General features: G+C 43.4%; 1 protein-coding gene across 1 annotated transcript in view; it reads left to right on the plus strand.

The window, feature by feature from the left end:
• Positions 1–27,693, plus strand: part of TMTC1 (transmembrane O-mannosyltransferase targeting cadherins 1) — a 139,975-nt gene that overhangs the window by 70,670 nt on the left and 41,612 nt on the right. The window contains exons 9-10 of the mRNA XM_030238180.2: positions 6,885–7,006; positions 19,879–20,043. Coding sequence (XP_030094040.1) covers positions 6,885–7,006; positions 19,879–20,043 — 287 coding nt within the window. The remainder of the gene's footprint in view (positions 1–6,884; positions 7,007–19,878; positions 20,044–27,693) is intronic.

Here is a 27,693-nt window from a genome sequence, read left to right on the forward strand (position 1 = left end):
AGGTGAATAAGGCTATTTATTGATGGAGTCTATCTGACGAGCTGGAAACCACAGTCATTTCCATAAAAGGTCCATTTAAAATAAATCCTGCTTTCATTTTCCTGAGGGCCACTTGAATTCCTTCCACACAGAGAGAAGGTCAGGACTGATGTTCTTAATCCTTTGCAGCGAGTTTCTTCCTGTGCTGCTTCTGTTGTTAATATTTGCTGCAGGGAGAGAGTAATAAGCCAGAAAGAGTGGTTAGTGAAATCTGGAGGAAGGGGGGAGCTCCTTGCAGGCACCCCAAGCTCGCTGAGCACCGCGTTTCTGCTCCGTCGAGTGCTGCATCCGCGGCGTGCGGGTCCCTGGTGGGGCTGGCAGGAGCAGGGGAGCCTGCCCAGGGAGCTCTCTGTGCCAGCTGACAGACTCAAGCTAGAGGGAAAAGCTGCCTTAGTCTGTGTGTGGCTGCTGTTTTGGATTAAAAAAGCAACCACAAGAACTGTCAAAATACCTCGTGCGTCGGATTTTCTTTTTCTGGGTGGATGTTTGGAAATAGCAGGTTTGGAGCGTGGTGCTCAGAGTAAATAGAACCACAGCTTGAAGCAGTTCTGATTTGGCTCTCCATGAATATATTCAGCATCTCACCAAATGGGCTCTTACTGCCTGCAGCGTGGTCTAGGTAATTATCACGGGGGCAGGGAGGTCTGCCATTTTCAGCATATTAAGGCTGAATTACTCCTTTTATTCTGCCATTTTCTTCTTCTGACTTGAGTTAGTATTTCAAGGCCCACTCAGAGCTGAAAGGTTTTGAAATGGCACAGTAGCAGGGGTGAGCAGGAGAGTGTAGGTGAAATGAGGAGTAAGAAATTTACAGCTGGGAGGGGTAATGATTGTTCATTGTGGCTACTTGGCCTCAGTTAAACGTTGGGGTGCCAAGCTACTGTGTGGGTTTTGTTTTTTGTTAGGCTCCTCTTGTTCCATGTTACCTTCTCAAGAGCAAATTCACCATGAACCAAGTTGCTTTTCCAAAGGTTGTGCTTTTAAGTACTGCAAATTTGTGCATTGAATTTTACCTGTTTTGGGTTTTTTTGTTTTTCCCCACCTAGTCAAGCAGCCTGCAGTCACAGAATGAAAGGGAAGAGGGAAAAGCAATCACAAGGTGAAAAGGATTATTCTAATTCCTGGAGCAATTTGTTGATTTTCCTATTTCCTTCTGGAATGTTTCACTTCTCTTTCAAAGATTTGTGTGCTTCTTCATCCTGCTCAAATGGGCTTGTCAAGTGGAATTAGAGGTTGCAGAGATTAAGGATTGGGAAAATGAGTTTATATCTTAAGGGAATTTCAGAAACCTGGGTGAGAAAGACCATAAACACACAGCTGAAAGAATGGGTAGCTGACTTCTACAGGGAAAAAGAAAATAATAGATATCAAAATTTTACTCTGAGATGCTAATATAAAATATGAAATATTATGGGATATGTTTCTGTGCCCTGTTATGGGAATGGGAAAGGACTGCTTTCTGCTTTAATTCCATAATTGAAAGTCAGATTTCCAGAGGTGTTGAGCACTCACAATTCTCGTGCAGGTAAAGTTTTTAGGCATTTTCAGCATTTTCTGAAATCCATGCTGTTTTACCTGGCACAGACCAGGACTTTTTTCCTTCTGGAAACAGAGGGAATGATCTTGATAGGGTGGTCTGAGACGTGTGCCGAGGATTTCCTTTCAGATAATCCTGGGTGAGGGAGCCAGTGCTCCTTTCTAGGGTTTTGGTTTCAGATTCCGACTGGATGTTTCACCTGCTGGTGGATGTTAGCCTGTGCACCAGCTCCTGAGGAGGTGCTGCAGCTGGTGAACTGGAAAGTAGTTTCTGTTGCTGCCAAATACTTGAAATAGTGTCAGTGTGTCAGGTAGTTCATACACAGTCAGCAGTGATTATCAAAATAGCATTAGAAATCCATGGCTATTTCTATCAAAACTAGATGATCACCAAGAAAAATTTAGTTATTTTAGGAAACAAGTGAGTTACTGAGCCTGGCATTCAAGTTGCTGGTGCTACTGAAGATGCTGATTTTTAATTTTTTTTTTTTTTTTAAATGAGAAAATAAAGTGTAGTGATTGCAGAATTTGTGGCTCTTTTTCTAGGAGCAAGCTGATTAAGACAGGTGTCTGAGCCAGTTTTGAAGCTCCTAAATTACCTTTTGCTTACCAAATGCTTGAGTTTTTCGGACCATCTGTTGACACCCCCAACTTTTGGCATCATTCACTTGGAAGCAGTGGCACAGGCAGCAGAGAGAAATAACCACAGCTCCACAGTGCCCTGCTGTTTGGTCCCAGTAGATAAAGATGTGTGTGTCCCATCCAGGTTTCTGCTGCTGTCCTGAAGGAGAGCATGCTGATGGTGCATGGAGCGTGGTACAGCTCTGCCATGGCCCATCTGTGTGTGCTCCACTCAGGTGAGACTTGGAAACACCACAGCTCCTGTCAGCTTCACAACCACAGAGATTTATGTTTTTCCCTTTGAAGGAATCAATCCCTAGGGTTAATTCCTGATTAGCTTAATGCTTTCTTCTTATCACCTTATGCATGAGTGGAGAGTGAATCTGACGTGCTTCTACACCATCCCTTTTATCTTTAATGCTGTGTATGTGGAAAGTGCAGGAGTGGGTGTTTGCAGGTGCTGACCTCTTGCCAGGTGAGATGCTGCCAGTGGTTTGATGCAGGCTGGTGAGGAGTCCCATTGCTGAGCCACTTGTGGCTTCATGAGAGAGTGGAGCAGCAGGAATAGATGAGGCAGGGATGTGTGCAGACTGCACTAAGGGTTTGTACAAATGGATGTTAGGAACAAACTGAAGAAGTGTCATCCTCTGTCTGTGGTCTGCAGAGAGTCATGCAGCTTCTCTGAGTCTCTGTGTCTCTTTTGGTGGATAATGCACTTACCTCCCAGGCCTGGAAGCATGTGAAAATGTGTAAGAGCAAGCATTGCTTTTGTACAGCTGCGCACTGCCAGCTTTCCTGGGTGCAGCTTTTCCGCACGTGCAGTCAGGTGTTCCAAGCAGAACATCTCACTGTCACATGGAGTAAAGATCTCCTTCCTTTGGTAGGAAGGAGATCTTTACTCCATGGAGCTGTTGGATCTAAATGGTGGAGAGGTGACACTTGTCTCATGCTCAAAAAAAAAACCAACAACAAACAGTTAGAGGAAGGAATTAAACCCTTTTGATTGTCTTTCCGTCAAACAGGCAAGCATGTATAAACATCTTCAGAAACATTATGAGGTAGAACAGAATGGAATTTGCTTGGATTTGTTTGCCCAGCTGTCTTCCCTGAGGTGCAGCTTAGTCCCTGAGCTGTGTTCTCACAGCTCTGCTTTCCAGTGCCTCAGTCCTTGGAGGTGCCAGGCACTGTGAACATCAGTCCTGTCAGCACAGTGCAGATGTCATGGATCTGGCACCTCAGACCATGCCTCCTCCAGGGAAAAAGTAAGGAATTCACTTATGCAAGCCCACAGTTATGGCAGTTGTGCTGAAGTGATCTGAGCACCTCCTGCACTCACACTTAGAGGGCTCTGCCTTGTAGAAGACTTGTGCTTCAGTGGCATATGGAATATGTCTTACATGTAAAATGGAAAGATCTCTTCAGTTATAAATTTTAGAGTTTCTTCCTTTTCCCCCAGATTGCTAAGGAAGCAATTTTTGAGATGTGTTGCTGTATTGATCATGTTTGACCTTGAAATGAATCTTTGATATTCTGTTTGAGACAGTGGGACACTTTTTTTGCATTGCCCTTGGGAGAAATAGTTTTCTTTAGTTCTTTGATAAGTTTGTGAAAAGAAAGTTAGAAAGCTCTTTTTAAAATCAGTTTGGGTTTGGTTTGTTGTTTTATTGGTGGGGTTTTTTTGCTACAGTATAATGAGAGCCTAATTGTAATGAGTTAGATGTGAATTTCAAAACTCCTCCTTCCCACCAAGCTATTTACTATAATAAATGGTATTTTGATTTGAAATTTGTTTGTCTTTGACAAGAGAAATCATTGTGAAGTTAATTCAAATGTGTCTTTTGATTCCCCCCCCCACCAGAGACTACAGTGACAGAAAGACAAGCTTTGTATTTCCAAAAGAAAGCACTGTCTTTAAGGGGAAAGGAATTGTCTCTCTGAATGCAGTGATCTATAATTTCTAGTCCTAGCTATTTTATTTTAAGGAGAAAGGAAGACAAACCAAATTGCCTATTACTCTTTAAAAGCTTTTACTACTGCTCTGGGCACCTGGAAGATGCTGATTCTGACACCTTTACCTCAGCTATCTCAAGTGGGATCATATGACCAAAGTAGCTAAACCAAATAAATGGTCCTAATATATCTTTTATTTCTTTGCCAGGAAAATGTAACAGGTTCTGTATAGGTTGGATTTGTTTTATTTAGAAAAACAGAGGGAGGGGATTTCCCATGGCTTGTGTTGCATGGGGGATGCTGCTGCCCTCTGCTCCTGCAGCCCCACGAGTGGCTCACAGGCACAACCACACGTGGCACAAAACCAGCTGAAGCCCGGCCTTTGAGGACCAGCTCTTCCCAAAGGCCTCTGCCTTAATGGAATGCTTTAAAAAGGGCATTGCCAGGTGGTTTTTGTTTCAGAAATAAGGAGCACCATGGAGGGACCTGCTGCTCCATGAGGCTGGTTTGTGTGTGCTGGCTTTCAGTCTCTGAGCCCTGCCCAAGGGACTGAGCTGGCAGCCCTCATGGCATTAGCATGGAGTTGTGACTTGTTCTGAGGAGAAGAAGGGCATGCAGAACCATTTGATCCTTCAGCTGAGCTAATTCCCACATTTTCCTCTTTGTCATTTTATGTACAAGTTTTATTTGTCTTTCTCCAGCATTCAGTTTCCTTTGCTTATCTGCAGTGCTGCAGCCTTGAATAACACCATGGAGATGTTTAACTAGAGATTGTTTTCCCAATTATTGATTAATGATCAACAACTAGAGGAATGTTATTAGCTGGTTGGTTTGAAAGCAGATGTGTATCTTGGGGGCTAAGAACGTTGCATTTGCTAGCAGTGCACTCCCTTAGGCCCAACCTGGTCCTTAGTGTCAAACCCCTGGGGTAGAGTGGTAGCAGAAGATGGGCACCATGATCAGGTCAGACAAAGTGGGAAGGGAGAGCCTTGTGTCAGGAGAAAAATGGAGTATATTTCCATTTCTGGGTGGGGAGGGAAGTTGAAGTTGAGCTAGAACTGGTAATTTTGATTCAGAGTTGAGAAGAAATTTTTAATTTCCTTTTTTTTTTTCAAATTCAATTTTCTGCTGTAATTACCAGGCACTTCTGCTCATCATCTTTATGGATTGATGTCTCCTTCAGCTCTGAGAATAATGTACTTTAGCTGCTGTTGTGACTGCATGTAGGCACTAGTAACTGTGAATCCAAGATACTGAAAATGTGGGTAATAGGAGTACTGTAGATAACTGTGGTGCTATTTAAAACACATATTGGTAAAGAAGTCTGGAGACATGAATTCTACTCCTCTCTCTGCCTCATGATTCCTCTTTGAGCCAGGAGAAATCCGTGCACTTTCTTGTGATCCTGTGGTTCAGCTCCTCTAAAGCTACACCAGAGCCTCCTGACTTGTACCCTTGCTTTTGGTACCCACAGAAAGACTTGTTGTCTTTCCCACAGAACAGGATGAATATATTTTAGCAGTAGGACTCCTGAATTTCAGCCACTGGACCAGTGGCAACTGCTGCTGCAGACTGTGCAAAAGCAAGACAGTTTGTACTGCTTGGCCCCTCATCATTGCTTGGACTCCGTTTCTCTACTCAAAAATCTTGTTCAACGTTTCTAAATGTAGCTCCCTCTGGCAAAGAGAAGTCAATTTGCTCTCCAAAACCGAGAAATTGCCCACAACAATTAGAAAGTGCTGCAACCATTAAGTGATTCTGGTTGCATCTGTTTCTGAGCATGACAAAGCTTCTCGGGGTGTCTGCAGACAGTGAGAAGCAGATTCTGAGCCAGGAGAGCACAGATGTCTGCCTGGGTGATTGAACAGGCCTGAAGCTACACTTCTATCCTGGTGTCATCCTTTGAGAGGCAAGAGCTGATTTACCCTCTTGGGGTGGAGCTGAACCTGAAACTCAGCTTGCTCAGGAGAACTGGGTCTGTGCATGGCAGGACGAGTGGCCAGGGCATCCCCGGGCTGCCCGCGCGGGTCACGCTCGGTTTGAACTGGTAATTCCATTCCTCCTCAAAGAGTCAGCTGGCATTAAAGTGAGTACAAGTGGAGGGCATTAACTGAGCTCAAGTGAAAAACATTAATTTTAGCATGCAGCATGTCTCAGATTTCTGACTCTGTATGACTGTGGAGACCTTGTGTGTAAAAGTATAATTTCAAGTGTAGATATTTTCCTTGAAAGAGATAAAATGACTGCATTAATGTGTCACTTGGGGCTAGTTTTCTTTACACCAAATGTGACTGATTGAACAGCTTTTTCTCTGCTATAAGCATTTAGGATTGAGCACAGCAGCCTGTGTGTATGTGGTATGCATTTGTGTATTTACATACAGTCACACTGTCATAGACATGCTAATGTATACATTCACACTGCTCTATACTTACATATTACCAGTATGGGTTATATCTTAGGTGATAGCTGTGCCATGCATATGGTAGAGCTGACCTTGGGAAAGATACCAAGGGTAATAATAGACACAGTGGGTAGTGTTTGTGCACTTTCTGGGCATATAAGATGCACCAGGAGTGCATAAATATCAAAGATTAGTGTCTTGTAAAAGTTTCTTTTAAATGCAAAAACATGCCGAATGTTAATCTAAGTTGCTTTTTTTATGACCCTCAAAAAAGTTAGAGGTGAACCAAGTTGGATTTTTTTAGTTGATATTGTTTAATTTTGTATTATTGCAGAAACTGGAACACAAAGAAGTTTTGGTTGGCTTGTTGTTCCTGGTTTTCCCATTCATCCCAGCCAGCAACCTCTTCTTCAGGGTGGGATTTGTGGTGGCAGAGCGAGTCCTTTACATGCCGAGGTAACTATTGCAATTGAATTTTTTTTTTTTGCTAATGAGACCACCATCTCATTTTCTGAAAGCAGGCATGATTGCTTCTTCCCTTTTAAGTACTTCAAACATTATATTGCCAGTCAGTGTGTTCTCTGCCTGGGAGTTTTGGTGTTACAGCGTGAGAGATTTTATAGTCAGCTGAGAGCAGATTGCTTGGCAGGAGGAAAGCTACTCCAAATCCTTGCTTTTCTATTTAAACACAGGGGTTTTTTTTTGTGTGCTTGACACAGCTCAACACAGAGATGAGGTGTTGTTTCTTGAGGGTTGTCCTCCTAGACTCTTTTTCTTGGTAGCATTATCAAATTAAATTCCTTAATGACTTTATCTTCAAGACAGCAGCAGGAAAGTTAGCCTGTCATGTTTTTATTGGGTTCTTGTTCAGCTTTCCCACTCCATTAGGTGGTCAGTAAATACAAGGGAGACTTCTGCTGTCTCAGAAGGCTCCTGGATTCAATTGTGGGATGTGCATGTGGGCTCCTGCCTGTAAGCTACTGATTGCATACACATCTGAGAGTGGAGATTTGCTCTTGGTGAACAGGAGGAGGAAAATGCAGCCATTTCTCCATCCCTCAGCCAGTGCTCTGAATTTCCCCTCAGCTTCCAGCCTCTAACAATTGTCACTTCAGCTGTCTGGGTTCTTCCCATTGCTTTTATGCAGGGACAGCTTTGAGGTGTCACTTGTGACACCTCCTCAGTGTCCGCACCAGAGGCTGCAGTGGCACTCAGAGGCCATTCATCCAAGATGCACCAGACCATTGCCCATTTGACAGAAACACAGGCTGGTTGAGGCTGGAAAGGACCTGGGAGGTCATCTGGTCCTAATCCCCTGGGCAAGCATCACCAGTTGTCTGGGACCAGGTACAAACAGCTTGGAGTCCAAAGAGGGAGATTCTCCAGCAGCTCTGGGAAACTCCTGCCAGTATAGTTTGTTCCATAAGTGAATGATGTGTCTTGGATGCTGCAAGTTAGAAATCCCAATTCTACCCTTGGTGCAGGGGGCCAGCCTCTGTTATATCACATGGGAACTGCCATTGCAGAGCTGATGACAAAACACAAGTCCTCAGTTTCACCCTGGGTAACTTTGTGATAACTGAAACAGAAATTTTATTCCACAAAACATTTAAATTCTATTCCTCAGGAACTGTGCATCCAAACATCCTAAGGAAAATGCTTACAGATAGTCTTTTGAAAAGCTCTGTACATTCTGATTGTCACTGGTGTAAGCAGTGTCATAAAAAGGCTGCTCATTGGTGTAAACCTCAGGCTGTGGAGGAGCTATTGCATGTGATATAAGGCTCTTATGCAGTTAGGCTGTATCCCTGTGCCTCTGTACACAGAAATGCTTTTTAGGTTAAATTCTGCTGACTTGGTTCACATCACTAGCCCTGCCTTTGTTAGCTGAGGGTACACCTGAAAGTATAGTGAGTGAAAGTTGTCTCTCAGAGTTATTTTGCAAATGATACCCTCAACTAATGGATCCTGCATCATTTCAAATTAACTTGGAAATCAGATTGCTTTAAATTCATGTAACAGAAAATGAGGAAACACATGAAAGAGCAAAGCTATTAAGGAAACAGTCAGCTGAACACAGGGCTGTTGAGTGGTTGTGTATCTGAATCTCAAAAGAACAACTGCAGAAAATACTTCAGCTGTCAGCAGTTCCTCGTCCTCCTCCAGATGAGGCTGCTGATATAATGAGAGGAGGGGCAATGAAGAAGAAAAAAGGGTATGTTTGCACAGAGAAAATTAATCAGCGTTAACATGTGTGCATATAGTTTGTGTAATGCTTTTCATCTCCCTGAGGGCTTTGCAAATATATGACCTACAAAGTAGGTGATTGATAGTTGCTACTTTTTTTTTCCCTTTTCAATTAGAAAGACTGAGGTAGAAGGATTAAATCTGGAGTAAGTCTGTGTCAGAGTCCCTGGATCTCACATTTGGCTCAGATCACTCCTGTCCTGCTTTGCAACGTTTGGTTTGTGCTCTTGCCCCAGGCTGGCAGGTAGCTGGCATGAAAAGGGAAGGCAGACCCTGGAAGTGCATGGCAAAGGTGGGGACTCCCATGCCAAATGATCTGAAAGCTGAGCATCTCCTGCATCCTCCAGGTCCAAAATTGCAGGGGTGGTGAGGGGGAGATCTGCTAACATTCATGACTATGGCAACACAGAAACAATGTGATTCTGTTTTGTTTCTCTTTTTCCCTCGGGAGGATGGCAGTTTAGTAAGGATGGCTAAGGAAGTGCTCGTGTTCTTTATTTAGAACAGCCTGTAGCAGTTTTCTCAAGTCACATCTTGAAAAGGGGTTTTCCTATCCTTTGCCCTTCAGTCTCTAAAACTGAGCAAGGCAGAGGTTGCCATGCAGTTTTATTTAGACAAAAGTCCTCAAAGAGATTCAGAGGATTGGGTGATCTATGTTTTTGGGCTTATGCTGGAAGGTGCTTTCCTCTCTCTGTTTCAAGCAATAGCCTTTTATTGATATTTATGGATGTGGCACTTGCATTTTTACAGATGGCACAGTGGAGCATGTGTGTCACAGCCTGAAGTCCTAATTCAGTGGTGCTCAGCAGGTACCTGGGGAAAATGTCAAGCATTTTCTTTTCAATAAAAGTTAAGTAAGGACCCAAGGATTTATGTAAAAGATATTATAAATAGAAAGAAGAAAGAAATAAGCCTTTTGCTCAGTGTCTAATTATATGGCTGGGCCTTGCCTTCTGGGGATTGATGGGTATTTGGAACAATTCCTCTTCTGTCTGCAGCCCTGCCTCAGGGGAGAGGCATACAAACTATGTCAGAATGGTTGAATGTTTTCTTTAATTGTGTTCAGCTAAACAGAAGTATTTGGAGAAAATATTTTTTGTTTTTATTTTTCATTTGAAGGTTACAAGCACTTACTTGTTTAAATTAGGAATTTTTAGTAATAGTATTACTTTAAGTTGAAAAACTCTATTGGAAAACAATTTATTGTCTTTTAACTTTTAATTTTGTTTGGTTTTTTGTTTTTTCTTGTGTGTAAGATGGGAAAACTTGTTTTCAGCAGGGCAAAAGGTGTGAAATACCTAGGGAGTGATGAACAGGATACAACTCTATGCCAGTTTTACAAAGTGGCATCACTTAAAAAGCTGAGTCAGTGAAAGACTTAAATTACAGCTTTTTCCCCTCCTCAAAATGTCAATGCAAATCTTCTCTGAACCCCACAGACAGTATAATTGTTTGGAACTGCAGGATGACTGAGGGCAGGCAGTTGTTCTGAGTCCTGAGCAATTTGTAGTCAGGCAGGAGCACCAGCTGTTTCTCTGTGTATCCCTTTAGTGTGCAGGAACAGGAGCAGAAATACAAACTCTTGGGCTGGCCAGGAGCTGCCTGCTCTACTGACATTCCCACAGAGCTGGGCTTGCCCTCACCTCATGGGATCAGACCTCTCCTACCAGAGCAATTTCTGTGTTTGCCTCATCTTTCAGCGCTACCCTGATAGCTGTGGCTCCTGGCTGAGCTGTTGTGTCATAGCTGGACAACTTTAGCTGTTTTCAGAGCCTCCTATGAACCAACAAATCAACCAAAACATCACTCCATGGGTTATTTCCAATTTGCTGAAAGCAATAGGCAATCCAGTGGTACCTGCCCCACTTTTATGGCCACTTGTTCGTGGTGGATACTGCAGTGAGTGGGTTGCAGGGTGCACAGTTACTCTTTCCCAGCACAGGCAATTACAGGCTGCTGTCAGGTTTTTTTGCCAGCTCCTCACTATATCAGGAGTTGATGTTGCAACCCTAATTGACAATACTGGGAGATGAGATCACTGCTGTATACAAGATGGCATTTGCTTCACCATCTATCTTAAAAATCTGCAAGAAAGCCATCACCCAGGAAAAAGCACACTTGTATTTTTCAAGAAATGAACACATCATGGTAAAGTTTTCCTCATGCTGTAGCAAAGCAGAGACCATATGAATTTTTGCCTCTGCATAGAGCATCTTTTAATCCTTAGAGGTAATGCATTTTTTCCAGGGGGTGTAATCCCAAACATTAGTAACTTATGTAATTGGAGGGGGGGAAAAAAAGGAACCTGGTACGTGGCGGAATCATCTGTAACTTTTATGAACCTGATAATTTCTGAGCAGAAGTGCCCAGTGCTTACAAGGCAGCCACTTGAGGATGGGACTCACCAGTGCTTCTCTCCTGGGAGCATGTCATGTACTCCACATTATCTTCATTTTCCTAAAGACCAGTGGTGCAGTGGGGTTTCAGTTTCCTGTGCCACTCCTTTCTTTATTGTCATTTGAAGCTACAAGTTCACCAGGAGCTGAATTTCTGTTTGCCTTTCCAAATTCCTTCAGTATTAGATCAGATCCTGTGAAGGATCATCTGATTTACAGCAGAAGCTTCTCTTTTTATTTGGAGTCAAACACTGACCCAGTGAAGTCAGCAGTGAAAGTCTCATTGGCTCTGTGGAGCCAGTTTATCTTCTCCCTGATCTCAATTCAGTGACACAATTAAGCATTTTGCCAGTTTTCACGTGAAGTCCACAAGTCATTTGGGATTTGTATATGGAATCCAGATTACACCTGTTCCATTTCTTGAAACAGACATGATTTCACTGCCTGCTCTGTTGCTGCCTCTCTTGCGGGGGACACGGGGCAGCCAAAGTTCAAAAGAAGTGAACTGGATTATATTCCCTGTAGTTCAGTTGCAGACCTGAGGGCACTGGGGATGAAATGGGAGACCATTGTGTGATGGCAATAGGCCAGAGTGCAGCCCCAGCTGAGAGGGATGCCTCTGTCCCCCTGCAGGGTGTCAGTTTGAGCAGCACTCTCAAAAATGGCTCATGGCTGCAGGCGAGGTGCTTGGGACTTCAGCTGGGCCAGGTGACCCCAGTGCTGCTTCCCCATCTGTGAAACAGGGATAATAACTCCACTCTGCCCTTCAAAAGGGGCAGAGAGAGTTCTCATTAATTAATGAGGAATAACTCCTTTGTAAAGGCTGAATGCTGTGAGCAGCTACCTTGCAGATGCATGTCCAAACTTCTGCTCCTGCCTTTGGAGGCTTGCCCTGTCCCTATCAAAACCCTTCAAGGAGAAAGCAAAGCAGCCAGCCTCTGTTAATGCAGGCAAGAAATGCTGAGATGCCAGTGCCATATATTTTGGCAAAAGGCAGTAAAGATGTAGGAATAAAAACTGAAATGGTTCTGCAAAGCTGAAAAAGATGAACTCATGGCATGTTTGGTCTAGGCTGCTGTATTGTGTTATTTTAACTAAATTTAAAACATGCTTTTGAGAAATGTGTTGTGTTTTGGGCTGTACAGGAAAAAGCTATATTTTTGTGGAGTTATGGGCGCTAATGGCTATAGTGGAAAGATTTCTGGTTTTGTTGTGATAGATTAACCTAAAGGAAAACCTTCAAATGCATTTATTCTGCTCTTGAAAACAATAGAGATAGGTAAAGATACTGGTTTGAAAAATAATAGGTTAATGTCATCTTGTGGAAGTAATCTACTTGGGCATGCTGATTAAAAGTGTAATTCTTGTTTACAAGGTAATACATTGGCCTTAAGATGATGCCTTGTGAAATTTAATAGATAATATTCTTATATTTTTGGAGTTTTTGGAGACTTGTGATAGAGCTGTATGAGAAATTATTTCCTATTATGGAATTCCAGAAGTCATGACAGTATTTAAATTAAAACTGTAGCATACAGACCCCTCTCCACTGAAGTATATAAGATGTAGGGAAATTTCTGTGGAATCCTCATGGAATTATATCAGATTTTTCATTTATAAAATGTTTTCTTTCCATATTTCATATAGAATGAGAAACCTGGAAGGTTTCTGTATTACTGGTAAATATTTCAGGTAGAAATCTGTTGGATGTGAAATCTTGGACTCAAACACTCTAATGAAGGGGGTTTGTTTATCACGTGACTTTTTGGAAGGAAGGGGAAATGCATCCAAATGTTGAATAGCTATTCAAGGGTTAGTGAAATCATTAATTTCTAGTCCATATTTTCTCTCTAATAAGGAAAAGTTCCTGCATTTTCTTTAATTACATCATGTTCTGCCTAGAGGATCACGTTGCTAGTATAGGTAAATCATTTTGATTACTTAGCTGATTATGTCTAAGTAGCTTTAATACAGCCCTACATAGCTTTTAATTTAGAGCCAGTGACAAAGTCTTAGCACTAACTCATAAGGTACCTTTCCAAGTTAGATATATTCTTCCAGTGTTTATAGTTTGCTACATCTTTGTATTATGACCTGCAGACTTTATTCCAGGAAAAGCCTGCTTAATTCCTGTGAAAATTTGGTATTTTATTCAGCAGGCTCAGTATAAGTTAAGTATGTTGCTGGCTCTTGGTTGTCACACTGATACTTCTGAACTGTAGAGTTTTTTTTTTTCCAGTGGGATTTTTTGGTATATTAACTGCTATATCTTGATGGTCTTCCTTAAGTCTTTCAAAACCTCTAGTGACCAAGAAATTGCCTATCAATTCCATGTCAGCCTTACTGAGAGAGAGGCAGTTTGAACAATGCTTTTCCCATTGTTCCCAAAACTCAGCGCCAGTGAATGCTGCTGGCTTACTCTGTGGCACAGAGAGACACCCCACATCTCCTTATCTTTGGACATTTAGTCCAAAACATGACTGTTAAACTGATTTTTTTTCCCTTCTAGTACCATCTGGTTGAGCAAGTTTGGTACTTTGATACCCACATCATCCTGTGAAAAATACCTTGTTGTAGTTAACCCAAGGTGTGCTGGATGTAGTGAAACTTTAGACAAAAATATTAGAAACAAAAAGACTTCTCCACCCCAAGATGAAGTTTACAGCCAAAAGGAGATGGACAACAAAAAGGATGGCTGGGGAGAGCAGCCCAGAAGTGCCCCTTTGGAAGGGCACAACCATCTGAGAGTTGGGACATCAAGGTTTATCTACCACATCCCCCAGCATCTTTTTGGGATAAATAGTGCTGATCTAAACCCTGCTGGAGCACTCAGTGCTGGCAGTTTCCTCTAGATCTGACCTAGGCTGTGCTTGCACTTCTGTTACATTTTCTAGCCTGTAACCTGCTGGGTTTAGGCTATCCTTGTACCAGCTGTGAGGCAAAATCTCAATCCAGCAGCAAACTTGGCAGTGCAAGGTAAATTCTCTGAATGTCTGGAAACCTGGGCCAGTGCAGTGTGGTTATTCCAGATCAGCACATGGGCTCTCATGGCTGGGGGATTTTGAGGACTCCAAACCCTACATGTGCACCCACCTGCATCCCCATGTCTGAGACTGACCCAGCACAATGCTTTCAATCCAGGTGATCCAGTTTGCAGGAAGTGCCACAGCTTCTGAGTTTCTGGATCTTTTGGGTGATCCGAAATTTTTTGTTTGTTTGTTTGTTTGGTATTTTGTTGTCTAAGATTGGGCTTGATGATCTTGAAGATCTTTTCCAGCCTTAATGTTCCTATGATTTTATGACCCAAGTGCAACCTAGCATGCACATACAAGTGCACTCTATTTCCAGATGGAAACATTCTTTTAAAAAGGCCAGAATTCATTCTGGCCCAAACAGCCTCAACCTTGAAAAACTTGACATTTTTCGTACAGCAGCTTCTTTGCTGCTCTGCCAGCACAGCTCATCACTGGAGCTGTGTGCCTGAGAGTGCTTTTTGGGGCAGAAAGAACCATCGTGGCTCTGCTCATTTTTGCCAGCACTCCTTTCCACATGTGACTGCTGCAGTGAGGCAGGAGCAGCCCCCAGGGCATGCCAAGCGTGCTTTTTGCAATCAATTACTCTCCATTAGAGAAGTGTGAGCAGAGCCCATGAGTTTCCAGGGATGAACTCTCTTTTCCCCTGCAGCAACAGCCCTGCCTTCGAGCTGCATTTCAGCTGGCTTTGCCTCTTCCTCTCAGTGCCTTTGCTCTGCTCAGGCTGCAGAGCTGGAGTAGCTGGGACTAGGACAAATTGTGTTGTGCCAGGTAATACATGTGAGGTACTGAGGCTTAGAAACTTGTGGGGAGCTATAAAAATGAGAGAATCCGAATGTTTGTGTTCAGCATTTGGAGCTGGCAGCAGACAGAGCCTTTCTGGAGGGCTGTGCTTGCTGCTCTCTGAAGGGCAGCAGCAGAGCAGAGTGCATTTAGTCAAGAGCACAAGGGTTAAACTTGCCTCAGAGCAGCTTGGAAGCGAGGGTTGATTTTTATGGAGGGTAAGGGAGTCATCTTAAATAAGTGCTGGAAATCAAGAAGGAGTTTTGCAGCCCAGAAAGAGCCTCCTGGGTGAAATGTTGAAGCCAAGTGCATTTTCTGGTCTCAGTATACTTTTGATATAATCCCTTTTGTTGCATTAGCAGCCCCTGAACGTGGCAGTGTTTCTTCCATGCCTCCACAGGCTGCTTATAGGCAACTCTTTCCCAACTGATATATATGCATGGATGCATCTGGATTCTTATCTATGCTGTGCTATGAAATCTGGAGTAACTGCTTTGATGAAATCAGTGGATTTACTCCAAGTTTACATTTGTGCAGTTGAGATTAAATCAGTTTTTAAAAAAACCCAAGTAGCTAGCTCACAAGATTTGACATCCACAAAATTACCATTAAAAAGTGTGAGGAAAGCATCTTTCCTGCATAGTTTCTCCCACCCTCTTTAAACTCCTTTTTACAGCTCTACCTGGCTGAGTTGGAAGAGGCTGGAACTGCAGCTGCTGGTGCCCAGGCTGGTTCTCTCAGAACTTCAGTTCTCAGCCTGCTCTGGCCGTGCACTGTGCAGAGCCACAAGTTGGAAAATGCAGCAGAAAGCATGACTAGAACATGCCTTGCTCTTCAGGGGTTTTCCACAGCAGCAGGTCTCCAAGCAATTTCTGGAGGAGGTAGAATGGTTTCTGCTGCAGGCAGGTTGCTATGGGTGAGCATCCTGATAATCCAGGGCTGTGGCACATGTGGCTTTGATGAAATGCCATCACCACAAGAGCCAAATGCAGTGAAACCATTCCTGACTTTTACTAAAAAGGGAGAAATCTGATCCACAGAGAGCAGAGCTGTGTGCAAGCATCAGGAACAGCCTTGCCTTGGGAAAGGAGCTGTAATGGCCAAAGGAAAGGTTGAATTTGCAATCTAATTACCCAGTATGTGTTTGCAAATATTAAATATATGCTGTTTTGGCTCTAGCTTTAATAGGGCAGTACATACAGAGCACCATGGGAAATAAGCTCTATGTGCCACTGCATTCCCATCTGCTTGTGCTATCACTTTGCTTCCTTACAGGTGGAACAATATTAACAAACCACAGAAATGATAGACAAAAATGTGTCATTACCCAGCTCCCTGTGTGCAGTCTGCCAGCATCACTGATGGCAGTAGCACAGAGGGTTTCCCTGCTGGGCTGCCTGGCCCTCAGCCCTTGCTGTGATTTAGGACATGCCTAAAGTGCCACTTTAATACTGCAGGAGCCTGAAACCGTGAGCAATCATGAAACCATTGGCTTGTTTGTCCATTTTCTGCTGCCTCATGGCATTCCTGGAGTTACAGGTTCTCCTGTAATGCATGCTCATTTGAGCCCACATGAAATCTGCTCCCATGTGAACTTGGTGAGCTGTTTCTCAGGACCCCAGGGACCAAGGTGGCATGGACTTCTCGCTGCTGTAGCAGGCTGTTGCTTATTCTACAAAGCCAAAAAAAAAAAAAAAAAAAAAAAAAAAAAAGAAAAGCCTAGCAGGTTTACAATAATCCAGTGGAAAATGGATTTAGGAAAGTGGTTTGGGGATTTTGCTTGTTTCCTATTGTTTTGGTTTTGCTACACAGTATTTCAGAAAAGTGCTTGTGTGGCAAGGCTGAGAGAAAAGCTCTTCAGGAGAAATGGTTCCCTCCCTAGGAAATGCTAGAGGTAACTAAGAAACCAAACAACCCCCAAACCCAAAACTCTGCAGCCTCAGTACATTTAGCTACTCAGTACAGTTAGCTACACAGATGTCTGGAATGTAGTACTTAAGGGTAAGTTTTTCAAGCAGCAAACAAGTCTTTGATGAAAGGTTCTTTTGAGACATTTTCTTTTTTATTTTTTTCTCCTGTGTGTGTGTGAGTAAAACCTGATTTCCTGGCGGGCCAGTGGTAAGATTTGATATGGAGTCAAGTCCCCCATCACTCTGAGAAGAAAAGCAAATCTGTTTGAAATGTTCTCTGTGTTTGTAGGCAGTGGCAGGGTCACAGCAGAATTAACCACATAGGAGGCATTACCTGGCAAGTTACCTTCATCATTCAAGTGCAGCCTCACCTGCACGGGCTCTTTCCACCAGGGTACAACTGCTTGGGCTGCTGCTGGCTGGATAAAAGTCAGAGCAGCTTCAAAGGGCTCCTCTGAAGCCTGGTGAGGTCGGGATCAAGGGAAGATGGATGAACTTGCACCTGGGGATGAGCCTGTGGTGGGGTTGGGGGGCTCTCCAGGTCCAGTGACTGTCAGGGCAGGTTGCTGCTGCAGCAGCTCCACCTTCACAAGTTTGGTGCTTCACTATTTCAAAATGTCATGGTCACTGTGATAAAGGTAATTTCTGTGCTGGGACTGTTGGGTCTAGTGTGAAACAAGTGAAGTAAGGTATGACAGATTTGGAACTAGGAAAAAATAGTAATATAATTATGTTTTTTGGACAGATGCTTTAATGCATTGGTGTGGATACTCTTTTGTTTAGAGCAGATCCTGGGATGTGGAGGAGGTGAAATGTGATGCTGACTGTGCCTCAGACTGAGTACTGCTGCTAAGGCAGAAATTCCCAACAGCTGGGACAGGATTTGACATAAATACCAAGACATTGACTTTTGCATTTTTGTTTCTGTAGGAAGAGTCTGTTCTTGAATACGTGAAGGTATATGGAAATTACTTTGAAAATGCCTTGTGCTAAAGCAATTAAATAATATTTATTTCAGATAATTAATTCCAAGGGAAGGATAAAATTGAGGAAAGGCAAAATAGCAGAGTGAAAACCGTCTGCAGACCTTTAAGGCATTTCTTGTTGGAAAGGGAGGGATTATTACTGAGATTAGATTTTCAGAGGTTTTAAAGTAGGGTTCAATAACTATAAAGGCTGGATTGTTTGGCATCAACCTCTCTATCGTTCTAAATGCTGGTTGCAGTTAATGTGGGTGCAATAAACGTGCAAAAGAGTTAATGAAAAAACAGCACAAGTGCAACAAGAAATGTGTTACAGCAAAATGCAAGCATAATTGACATAAATATCAGGTAACCACTTCTGAAGAATGGGAGAACTCAAAAAACAGCAGTGAAGGAGTTGTGAATGATCAGCAGATCTGATGTTGTCTCTGGGTTTGCCCCACATGTCTATGCTTCTCCCAGTGTTCTGTAAGGCACCTGCACTGTGCCAGAGGCAATGCAGTGGTGCAAATCAGTACATCCAACAAAGGCAGGTTTTTCCTCAATGACAGGAAGAATTCTTGTCCTTCTCCATCCTTGGGAAGCCTAAGCAATAGCAATGTTTCCAGCTCTCCAGGAGGGCAGAGAAACCATGCCAAGAAGCACACACAGAGCTCCTGAAATATGGAACACTTTCCTTTTTCTGATCTCTTGACTTTCACCACATTGCATGCTTGCCTGCAAGGTCACCTCTGACAGGGGAATTTTGTTCTTAGATTTTCTTACCTCGTAACCTTCTCACTGGGAAGTTGCTCCAACATCTCTGTACAGACCAGGAAAGCCTGTAAAGGTCTGGCCAGAGTGTGGGCAGCTGCAATGATCTCTCTACCTCCAGCCTGCCTGCTTTTAAATGTGGATTCAGCTGGGGTTCAAGGGGTGCCAGTGTTTGGGAAGGGCTTTTGTCCCTGTTTAGTGATTGTCCGCAAGTGTAATTTGAGAGCCTTCTGCTCCCTTATTTCATCAGGGAGAGCTGTCTGGACTAAGATAGGCTTTAAGTCTAACACTAAATCAGCTGCTGAGTAACCTGAAGAGTTCTAAATAAGCTTATGAAATTTGCTGAGCAATAGAAATTTAAATTCCTTGTAAAAAATTTCAAGTGGAATTAGCGATTACAAAGGACAGCAAGCAAAAGCACTGAATTTCCAACTCAGAGGGACATCATTGGAGGAATTAACATAACCCTTGAATCAAGGTAAATAATTACTGAATTGATGTAAATTTATTCAGGAGTACGACTTCAGTCCAAATTTGGCTTGTGAAAATGCCACAGTAGTTATGCATGGAGAGCCATGGAAGTGCTGGGGGCTGGAGATGACTCTGTGTCAGTTCATGGGAGGGCAGCAAGGAAGATCTGCCAGCACATCTCAGCTCTTCTGGGCTGGCCTCGATGTAAAAGTGCAAGACCCAAAGAGGCACTTCTGCCTTTTGGTGGTCTCTGTCACCTGCTCCTGCAGCAGCATTGACTACAGCACTCGCTCTCCTGCCCCAGCTTCACAATTTGTAAACTGGAATTAATAGCAGCCACCACTGGGATTGTTTGGAGACTTCCCCCTGTTAAAATGCCTGTCATTTCCACACTGCTCCAGTAGTGCTCAGTATTACTGTTATTACATGGTGCTTTCCTAGCTTGCTGTTCAGAAAAGCAGCTGCCTTCTGTGGCTGGTGTAAGCTACCATTATGCTGGGTTATATTATGTATGTGACTGTACTTTTGGCATCCGGGTCTATCATTTAGATTAATTTGGAAATTGTGTAGTGACTTGAGGAAAACTGCTGTTGAATTGAAGTTTGTTAGCCCAGAAAATATCATTAGTCCAAAAATCCCCTGTAATTGTGTTATAAATGCAATAGTGGATGGTCTTGCGTATAAACCAGACACCTGAAGTATAACTTTAGGTACATTTTGCCTTTCTTTTTTTTTTGTTTTTTTCCCCCACAGTATGGGGTACTGCATCCTTTTTGTCCATGGTCTAAAAAAGCTGTCTACGTGGCTAAATAAATGGAGAATTACTGTTCCAACCCTCTTTGCTTTGCTGCTGCTGCTCTTCTCTTGGAAGACCGTGAAACAGAATGAAATCTGGCTGTCACGAGAATCCCTTTTCAGGTAGGAGTGACCACATGCAAGGAGAATCCTTGCATTTTTAAATTGTTTAAAGTAGGTTTGTTGCATGGAATAGTTTTCTCTAGAAAAAGTTGTGCTATTGATGCGTTGATCTAATTAACATTTTTATTATCATAAACTAGCACTTTCTGTGGTGTGATAACTGTGCAAAAACTGGTGGCAGCAGTTTATGTGCCGATGGACAAACTTTGGTTCTGACAATCACATTTTTAAGACATGCTGGTTTAAAATAACTTTGATTCTGTAGATTTATTGATAGCGTTGCGCTTTCGTTTCTAAAGACATAGCAAAAGTTTCTTGCAGCACTCCAGAATGCCATAGTAACGCTGCTGAATATACTGAAATTTCTTTAGCAATGTTCTAATGACAAAAATAAAATGCCACAAAGTGCCAAACTTAATGTACCATATTTCATTTTATTTGATTACTCTTTGCCAAACAGCTCTGTTAACAGCCTCATTTATGTATTTTCTTGCATTGAAACAGACTGTTTCATTTTGTGTTTTGCTAGAAAATGTATTGCATTTGCCTCCAGCTGCTTTCAGCAGTTGTCTAATTGTGAAGTAATTGCAGAAACACAGGTGATCTGCACACAGGTTGAGCTTTATTTCCTAACTTATTGGCCAGAGCAAAGTTTAATTTATGCAGCACTGAAAGTATGAATTACTTTTTTTTATGTGTACCCTTTGGTCTTCAGCAAACACTACTGAAGTAGTGGGGCTGTTTTTTAAACAATCTGGAGTTGGGGTTTCTCCCCTCTGCATGATTCACGGAATATTCTGAGTTGGAAGGGACCCACAAGGATCACTGAGCCCAGCTCTTAAGTGAATGGCCCTTAGAGGGATGGGATCTAACCCACAACCTGGGCACTGTGAACTGCACACTCTGGCCCACTGAGCCAATCTCAGCTCCCTGCTGGCTCCCTCAAACAGTGGTTGCTGTTCAAGCAGTGGGGACTGGCCTGGACTCACACAGGAATCCCTGTGGGACACACCTCCAGTCCAAACCTGGCCACTTGGAGGAAAGCAGGAGGGTTTCCAGGTTGGACCACTCTCTTACTGAAGGGGAGGTGGGAATCTGACAATTCCATTTGCAGGCTTGCAGGCATCATATGGTGGTGTGTTGGGAACAGCTGTGGTCACCCAGGTTTGAGAATGATGATGTTAAACTGTAGCAGGTAACAGGAGGACACTTCCTTCTACTAAGGAGCATTCTAGGGACAGTATGGAGTGCTATGGGGGTCTGTGGCAGAAGAGAGGGATGAGGTTATGTCTGCTTAATTGGGTACAAATGGAATTTTGTCCTTCCAGCCTCCATTCAAAGCAGGGTGAGTGTTTACTTCCAGTTCCAAGGTCATGCCACTGCTGCAGGACAGCTCTGAGCTGGAGCTAGCACACCTTTACCTCCAGGGAGGGACTTGGGGTAGCCCAGGGCAGTACTCAGGGCTCAGTGCCTTAGCTTGAGCTGTTTCCTCTTCAGCTCAGGACTTTTGGGGACAGTACCAGGAGAGAGGTCTGCCCCAGGCTATGGAGGGGATGGCAGAGCTCTTAAATTCCTGCTGGGTCACCTCATATTGTGGCCTGCCCCTGAGAGCAATCAGCAGCAGCTGCTGAAAAAAGCACTGTAAGAACAGGGCCAGCAACAATAATGCTTCTCTCCAGTTCTTTCCCAGCTTGCAGTAATCTGCAGTTTAAAGACTTCCTGAGTCAGGAGTTACTTGCTATTTTTGCTCTTAACAGCCACTGATGGACTTTTCTTCCATAATGTCTCTGACTGCTTTTTCAAATCTATTTATAGTTTTGGCTTCTACAGCATCCTGTGCGCTGGGCTCTGCCGTTAAATTACAGAGTGTGCACACTAAGATTTCCCTCTGTGTGCTGTGAGCCTTCTGCCTGATTATCTGGTTTGGTGCCCCCTAGTTCTGGTGTGCTGAATGAGTTGTGAGTAGCCATCAGCTTGTCACTTAGATAAAGGCTCTTCCATGCCTCAAAGCCCCATGCTCTCACCTAAGGCTGCCTCCTTTCCATGCTGAAGTCAGCTGGTCTTGTACTCCCCTCACATGGAAGCTGTTCTGCATTTCTGATTCCTCTTGTCAGTCTTCTCTGGATACTTTCATACTCTAATCCATCCTCTTGAGAAAGGGGCCAGAACCACCTTTGCAGCACAGTAACCTAGGACTGCTTTCTGGTTTTTGTTCTCTTCTTCTACTAGTTCATAATACTCTGCTTGCCTTTTATGACCTCTCCTAAGCAGTGACTGATAATTTCACAGCACTCTCAATGCAAATTCCATGACACCTACTGTGACTGGAAACACCAGGCTTTTAGCCATCAATCTGTGTGCAGATTTAGAGTGTGCTTGTGTCTGTACCAGTGCTTCATTTCTTGTGCCATCTTTTTCCCCAGTATTGAAACACTGCGAGATCCTTCTGCAACAAGGTGTAGTTAATTCCTGCAGTATGATTCACATTGGTGTCATCAGCAAACGTGTCCCCTCCTGTTTGCTCTCCATTCAAGATCCTTTGTGAGCACCTGAAGTAGCTCAGGTGCCATTGCATGTCTCCTGGGAACCCTGCTTGTACTCTTCTCTAGCTGTAAAAACTGTTCACACAGTCATGCTCTTTGCTTGCTGTCTTTCAGCTAAGTATTGATTCATGAGAGGATCTTCCCCTCTTACTCCATGATGCCTTGAAGAAATTGGAAGTCTTTAGGGAGGGATTTTACAGTAAAAAAACCCCTTTGGAGCATTTCGGCCCTCAACATTGGCGTATGTGATTTTGACTGACTGGGCTATATTTGGATATTTATAAAGGCTTTCCATAGTTTCAATACCATGTACCTACCTGTTGAGTCTATAAAACACCAACAGAGCTTCCCAAATAACTTCTTTTTGCAGTGTGCAAAGCTAATTATTTGTTGGACTGTAGTTATCAAGAAATGTGCTAGAATTACGATTTATTATGGTTTTCCCCAAATTACCTGAAGTGAAAATCACACTTTCTGGTCTGTTTCCCCCTCAAGATCCCTTCCCTGGAGCCAAATGAAGTCATGTTCATCAGCTTCCATTCCCCTAGTGCCAGTCTCATTTAAATTATAGGCTACCTACCACAGCTAATAGCTGCCTGTTTGATTTCCTCTGGTTGCATTCTGCCAGGCCCAATGGATTCATAACTGTTCTGGGTGTTGATTTGTTTTAAAGCCTCTTTTACTGCCACTTCAGTCAGAGACAGTGCTTGGGTCTTGCCCTGTGAGGAAAGGCTCCTGTGTGGCAGCTCCTTCAGTTTCCCTGTAGCAGCGCTGGTGCAGAGAATCCATTTAGCTTTTCTGCTGTGGTCTTTTCTTCTTTAAGCACTACTTTTAGACCTCCATCATCTATTTGCCTTAGGGGATCTTTGGCAGGTTTCCTCTATCTGATGTATTCCATTATTAGCTTTGATAGCTTTAGCAAGTTTTTCTTTAAATCTCCTTTGGTCTGCCTAATTATGGTTTATGTTTAACTGGCTGACATTTATGCTCTTTTCCTTTTTCCTTCTATAGCTGTTCCTTTTAAAAGAGTGGTATTCATTTCTCATAGCTGTCTTCACTATGCTGTTTACCCTTATTGGCCTTTTTGTTGGCCTTTTAAGATCTTCTTTGATAGGTGTTACACATCTCTCACAAGTCTGTCATGGGGTAGGACCCTCCTTGTTGATGGGAAGGAAATGCAAAAGAAGAATAGTATAGCAAGAAGATAATGTCATTCCAGGAGTGAGAGATCTCCCCTGTGGGGAAGAAGGAGGAGGCTGATGAGGAGAGGAGGGAGAAGTGGATGGAGGTATGCGAAACAACAATAAATTTTAATGGCCAGAACAGGAGGAGGATACAGAGCAAATCTACAGGTGTGGGAAAGGAGACATAATCAACCTACTTGGTATTCTCTGTATGTTGAATTTTTTTTAAGAAGTGTGTGCTGGGAGAATCTTTACTCACAATCCTAGTTCCTCATTCTTCTTTCTCCAGTTGCTGCTTTAATGAATTACTACTTCTTCCCTCCTCTCAGGTTTTTTTTTTTCCTTTCACCTCTACTTTTTGTGTCTCTGTTTGCTTGTTTCTGCAGGATTGATCTGTCTTGATTCCCTTGGCTTTAACAGGCCTGTTCTATTAAATATGCTTTTTCTATGCCAGTCCCGGGGATGTTTGTGTACTCCGTGTGTTCCGAGCTTTGTGCTTGTATCCCATTCCATCCCTTTCTTAAAACTGACACCATTTTGACATTGTGTGACACTGTTTCCATCTCTGGACCACTGTGGCCACTCAGTCTTCAGCCCAGGGACCAAGTTTTTTGGGTGCAGAAATCTTGCTGGGTGCTGGCTGAAAGCAGCAGCGTGGGGGAGGCTGCTGCTGTCTGAGGAAATGATGCATCTCCACATGTATGCACAAACACGTGTGCAAGGACTGAATGAGAAGCAAATAAACCACAAGTATCAGAAGTGGCCAAATACATAGAGAGATACTTGAGGCATATTATTCCAAGACATCTCTAGAAGCCCCAAGCAGTTTGTCTTACTGTGTTGGCAGGTGATCAGGGAGGACTCACTTGTTAATTATTTAAGGAACTGCCCTCTAGAGTGAATGCACAGGCCAGAAGGTCAGACTCAAACTGTGGTCAGTGTTAATGTCCAAAGCCAGGGAGAGGGAGGGGAGAGCTGTGGGCTGATCTCTGCATCCTCTGTACTGACCTTTCCAGGCTTGTCAAGCTGCCATGTTTCCTGTTGCTCCTGGAAAGCGTCCGCAGGCGCTGCCCGCGTTTGTGACAGTCCTGGAAACCCAGTTGTGACCAGCAAAGGAACTGTACAAAAATGATGCTTTCTTAGTCAGCAGCTCTCCTTCCCAGGCCAGGTCTGCTGACTTCAGGAATTTGCAAAAACTGCTCCAGCCCCAAAGTGGCATTTACTGCTGTGTTACTTTGTTAATTCTAAAAGCTGGCTGAGCTGAAAAGAGCAAGTCCTGTCGCATTTTGGGCATCTTCTATAGGACAGTTTAATATGGCCCAACACAGACATCTGTGAAATCAGTACAAGAGTAGGAGGCTAAGGAACGTGGTTGTTTGTGTCATCCAGAGAATAATTTGTTGTAGAGAATCTTTGTTGATGATAATGATTCCCAAAGCAGAGGAGACACCGTCGGTTTCCCGGGGTTCCTGCTGAGGCAGGAGTGGTCTCATGTTCTTCTAAACTGAGCACTTTTCATATGGATATCACAGAAAATCAATGAAGCCTCAGCCCCTGCACCCAGTCACCTTGCAGAGCAGAACACACACTTAGGAAAACAAGAGAGGGGTTCACAGGGCTTTTTTCCAACTGAAGTGGAATTTGGATGATGCTGGTATTTGAGGTTGGAAAATACCAGTGGCATTTAATTTCCCTGATTTATGGCTAATAGGCTTTTTGTTTTTCCCTGGGGAGGAAGTGTTACGTAAAAAGGTTTGCCTATTGTTTGTTTTCCATTTCTGTTGCTTACTGCTGTCGTGGAAATCAGAAGGGAAGGAAATCCTCTGGAGAAGTGACGTCCAGTGTCAGTGGGCTCGTTTCTGGCTGGGGCCAGATCGGTGCTGTAGGTTTTTAGAAGGGCATGTGTGTGACAGGCTGGGGAACAGGGAAACAGGAGAGTTTGGAAAAGCAGATTGGAAAATTATATTGAAATTGTGAGAGACTGAGAGCTTGTGGGAAGCAGAAATGGAAAAACATTGTGTTCTGCTTTGTTATTTATACTCCACCCTTTCCTTCTTGGCTTTCACTGTGGACATCATTGTTTCCTCTGTCAATGAGCAAACAGCGTTCTTGACTGGTCAGGAACCAGTTGGCAGGAGTGTTAACTCCTAAACTCTCCTGAAAATTCCCCTCTGCTTCCAGTGCTGTGTTTGCTGCCTCCCCCAGTGCAGAGGCTCCAAGCAGCTTCAGTCATTGCTACGTGCATTTGCTAAATGAAACATTCCCCCTCCCTGCCCGTGTGAGGAGAATAAATAGGTCAGTGTGATGCAGAAGAGAGCATCTTAAAAACCCAAACCCATTTCTGGCTTTCCTCTGTCACCCCTGCCACCAGCAGAAGCACACAGATGCAAGAAGCTTTATTAGTGATGTTCTAATAAATGGGACCAGCGGAATTAGTGATAAATTCTACTTAAAGGAAAACAGTCCAGAATTAAAATACTTAAACGTATGTATCTTGCTGTTAAAGCTGTATCTCATTAGAACTGAAGTGCTGGTGCATGTGTAATGTACTCCTCACTGTTAGCTCAGTCTGCTCTGTTTCAGCAGAGGCTGTAGCAGAGCAGCTCCTTGCACGTAGCTCTCAGAGAGCAGCAGTTTCGAGTGCCATGTCTCTGCCTGTAACACTGATGCTGATGTAATGAAACCCTCTCTGTACAGGAATTAATATTCCAGTAATGCCCAGAGGTTGTAAGTGTGTATTTAATAGCTCCCAAGGCCAATGGAAATTAACACAGCCATAGCAGTCACACATTACTTGCTGCTGCTGCAGTATATCTTTGTGAAAACTAATATAGAAAATCATTCTCTTAAGAATAGCATCAATTAACTGATTTAATTCAGCGATTAGTCACAAAATGTCTTATTCCTGTAGTGCTCCCAGTAAGTAATTTGGAAATTCCTGATGATTAGGAAGCCAAATGCAAGGTGTATTTTTAATTTTAGAAGGCAAACCGTGGCTGTGTAGAGCTGAACTCTGCAAGGCAGTTGTGGGCGAAGCTTTGGAAGCTCTCACAAGTAGGTGTTAGTGATGTTAGTGATGCTGGATGCCACTGGCTGCAGATAACCAAAAGAATACCATAACTGCCACTGCAATTCCTCAGTTCTGCAGTGAAATCCCCCTCAAAGGGTTTCTGCAGCTCTGGGAGCATTTTTCCCCGTCATAGGGGCCCCCCACCGTAGGGGCTGCCTGTGACCCTGTCTCATTACAATTAACTTCCGTGCTAACCAAAGTTAAACAGGAGAGGCAGACAAGGCAAAGCAGCAAGATTTGGGAATTTTCTAGTCCTTGCTTTTCCTACCTGAGGTAGAAGGGTTGGAGATGCTGGGAGTAGAAAAGAGAGCAGCTGGCAGGAATCTGCTTGTAAGCACGAAACAACACTTTGTCTGCTTTTACATGAACAGATTCATCCATCCTTATTTCCCGTTACCTCAGAGAGCCCCTGTTTATGTGCTGGAAAGGATTCCCCCATTAAACAGAGCACTGGCTCCTCTGGATTCTTGCAGGAGAAATGTTTCCACAGTGTACGTGCTCCTGTGATTTCTTTCTCTGTTTAACCTTGAAACAGCCTTTCCTCTGGCTGTGCAATGTGTACCTTGCTTTCTGTGCTCTCAATTAAGTGAATAAGCATATGCTTGCTTTTGTCTTTGTACCCTCATTATTAATTCCAAGTGTTGAGTTCAGTCTACACGTGGCAGGGGACACAGAGGGGAGGGATGGGGTGGCTGTGTATCCAGATATCCTCAGTCATGTATTATAATGCCAGAGTGTTATTTTGCCACCTAAGGGTTAGAGTCCCCATTAGCCCTCACCTCCTGGGCACACTGTGCTCAGCCTTAAGCAGTGCACATGTGCTGGTACTTGGAGTATGCCATGCATTCCATCT

This window comes from Serinus canaria, chromosome 1A (assembly GCF_022539315.1).
Source record: "Serinus canaria isolate serCan28SL12 chromosome 1A, serCan2020, whole genome shotgun sequence".
Classification (NCBI taxonomy): Eukaryota; Metazoa; Chordata; class Aves; order Passeriformes; family Fringillidae; genus Serinus; species Serinus canaria.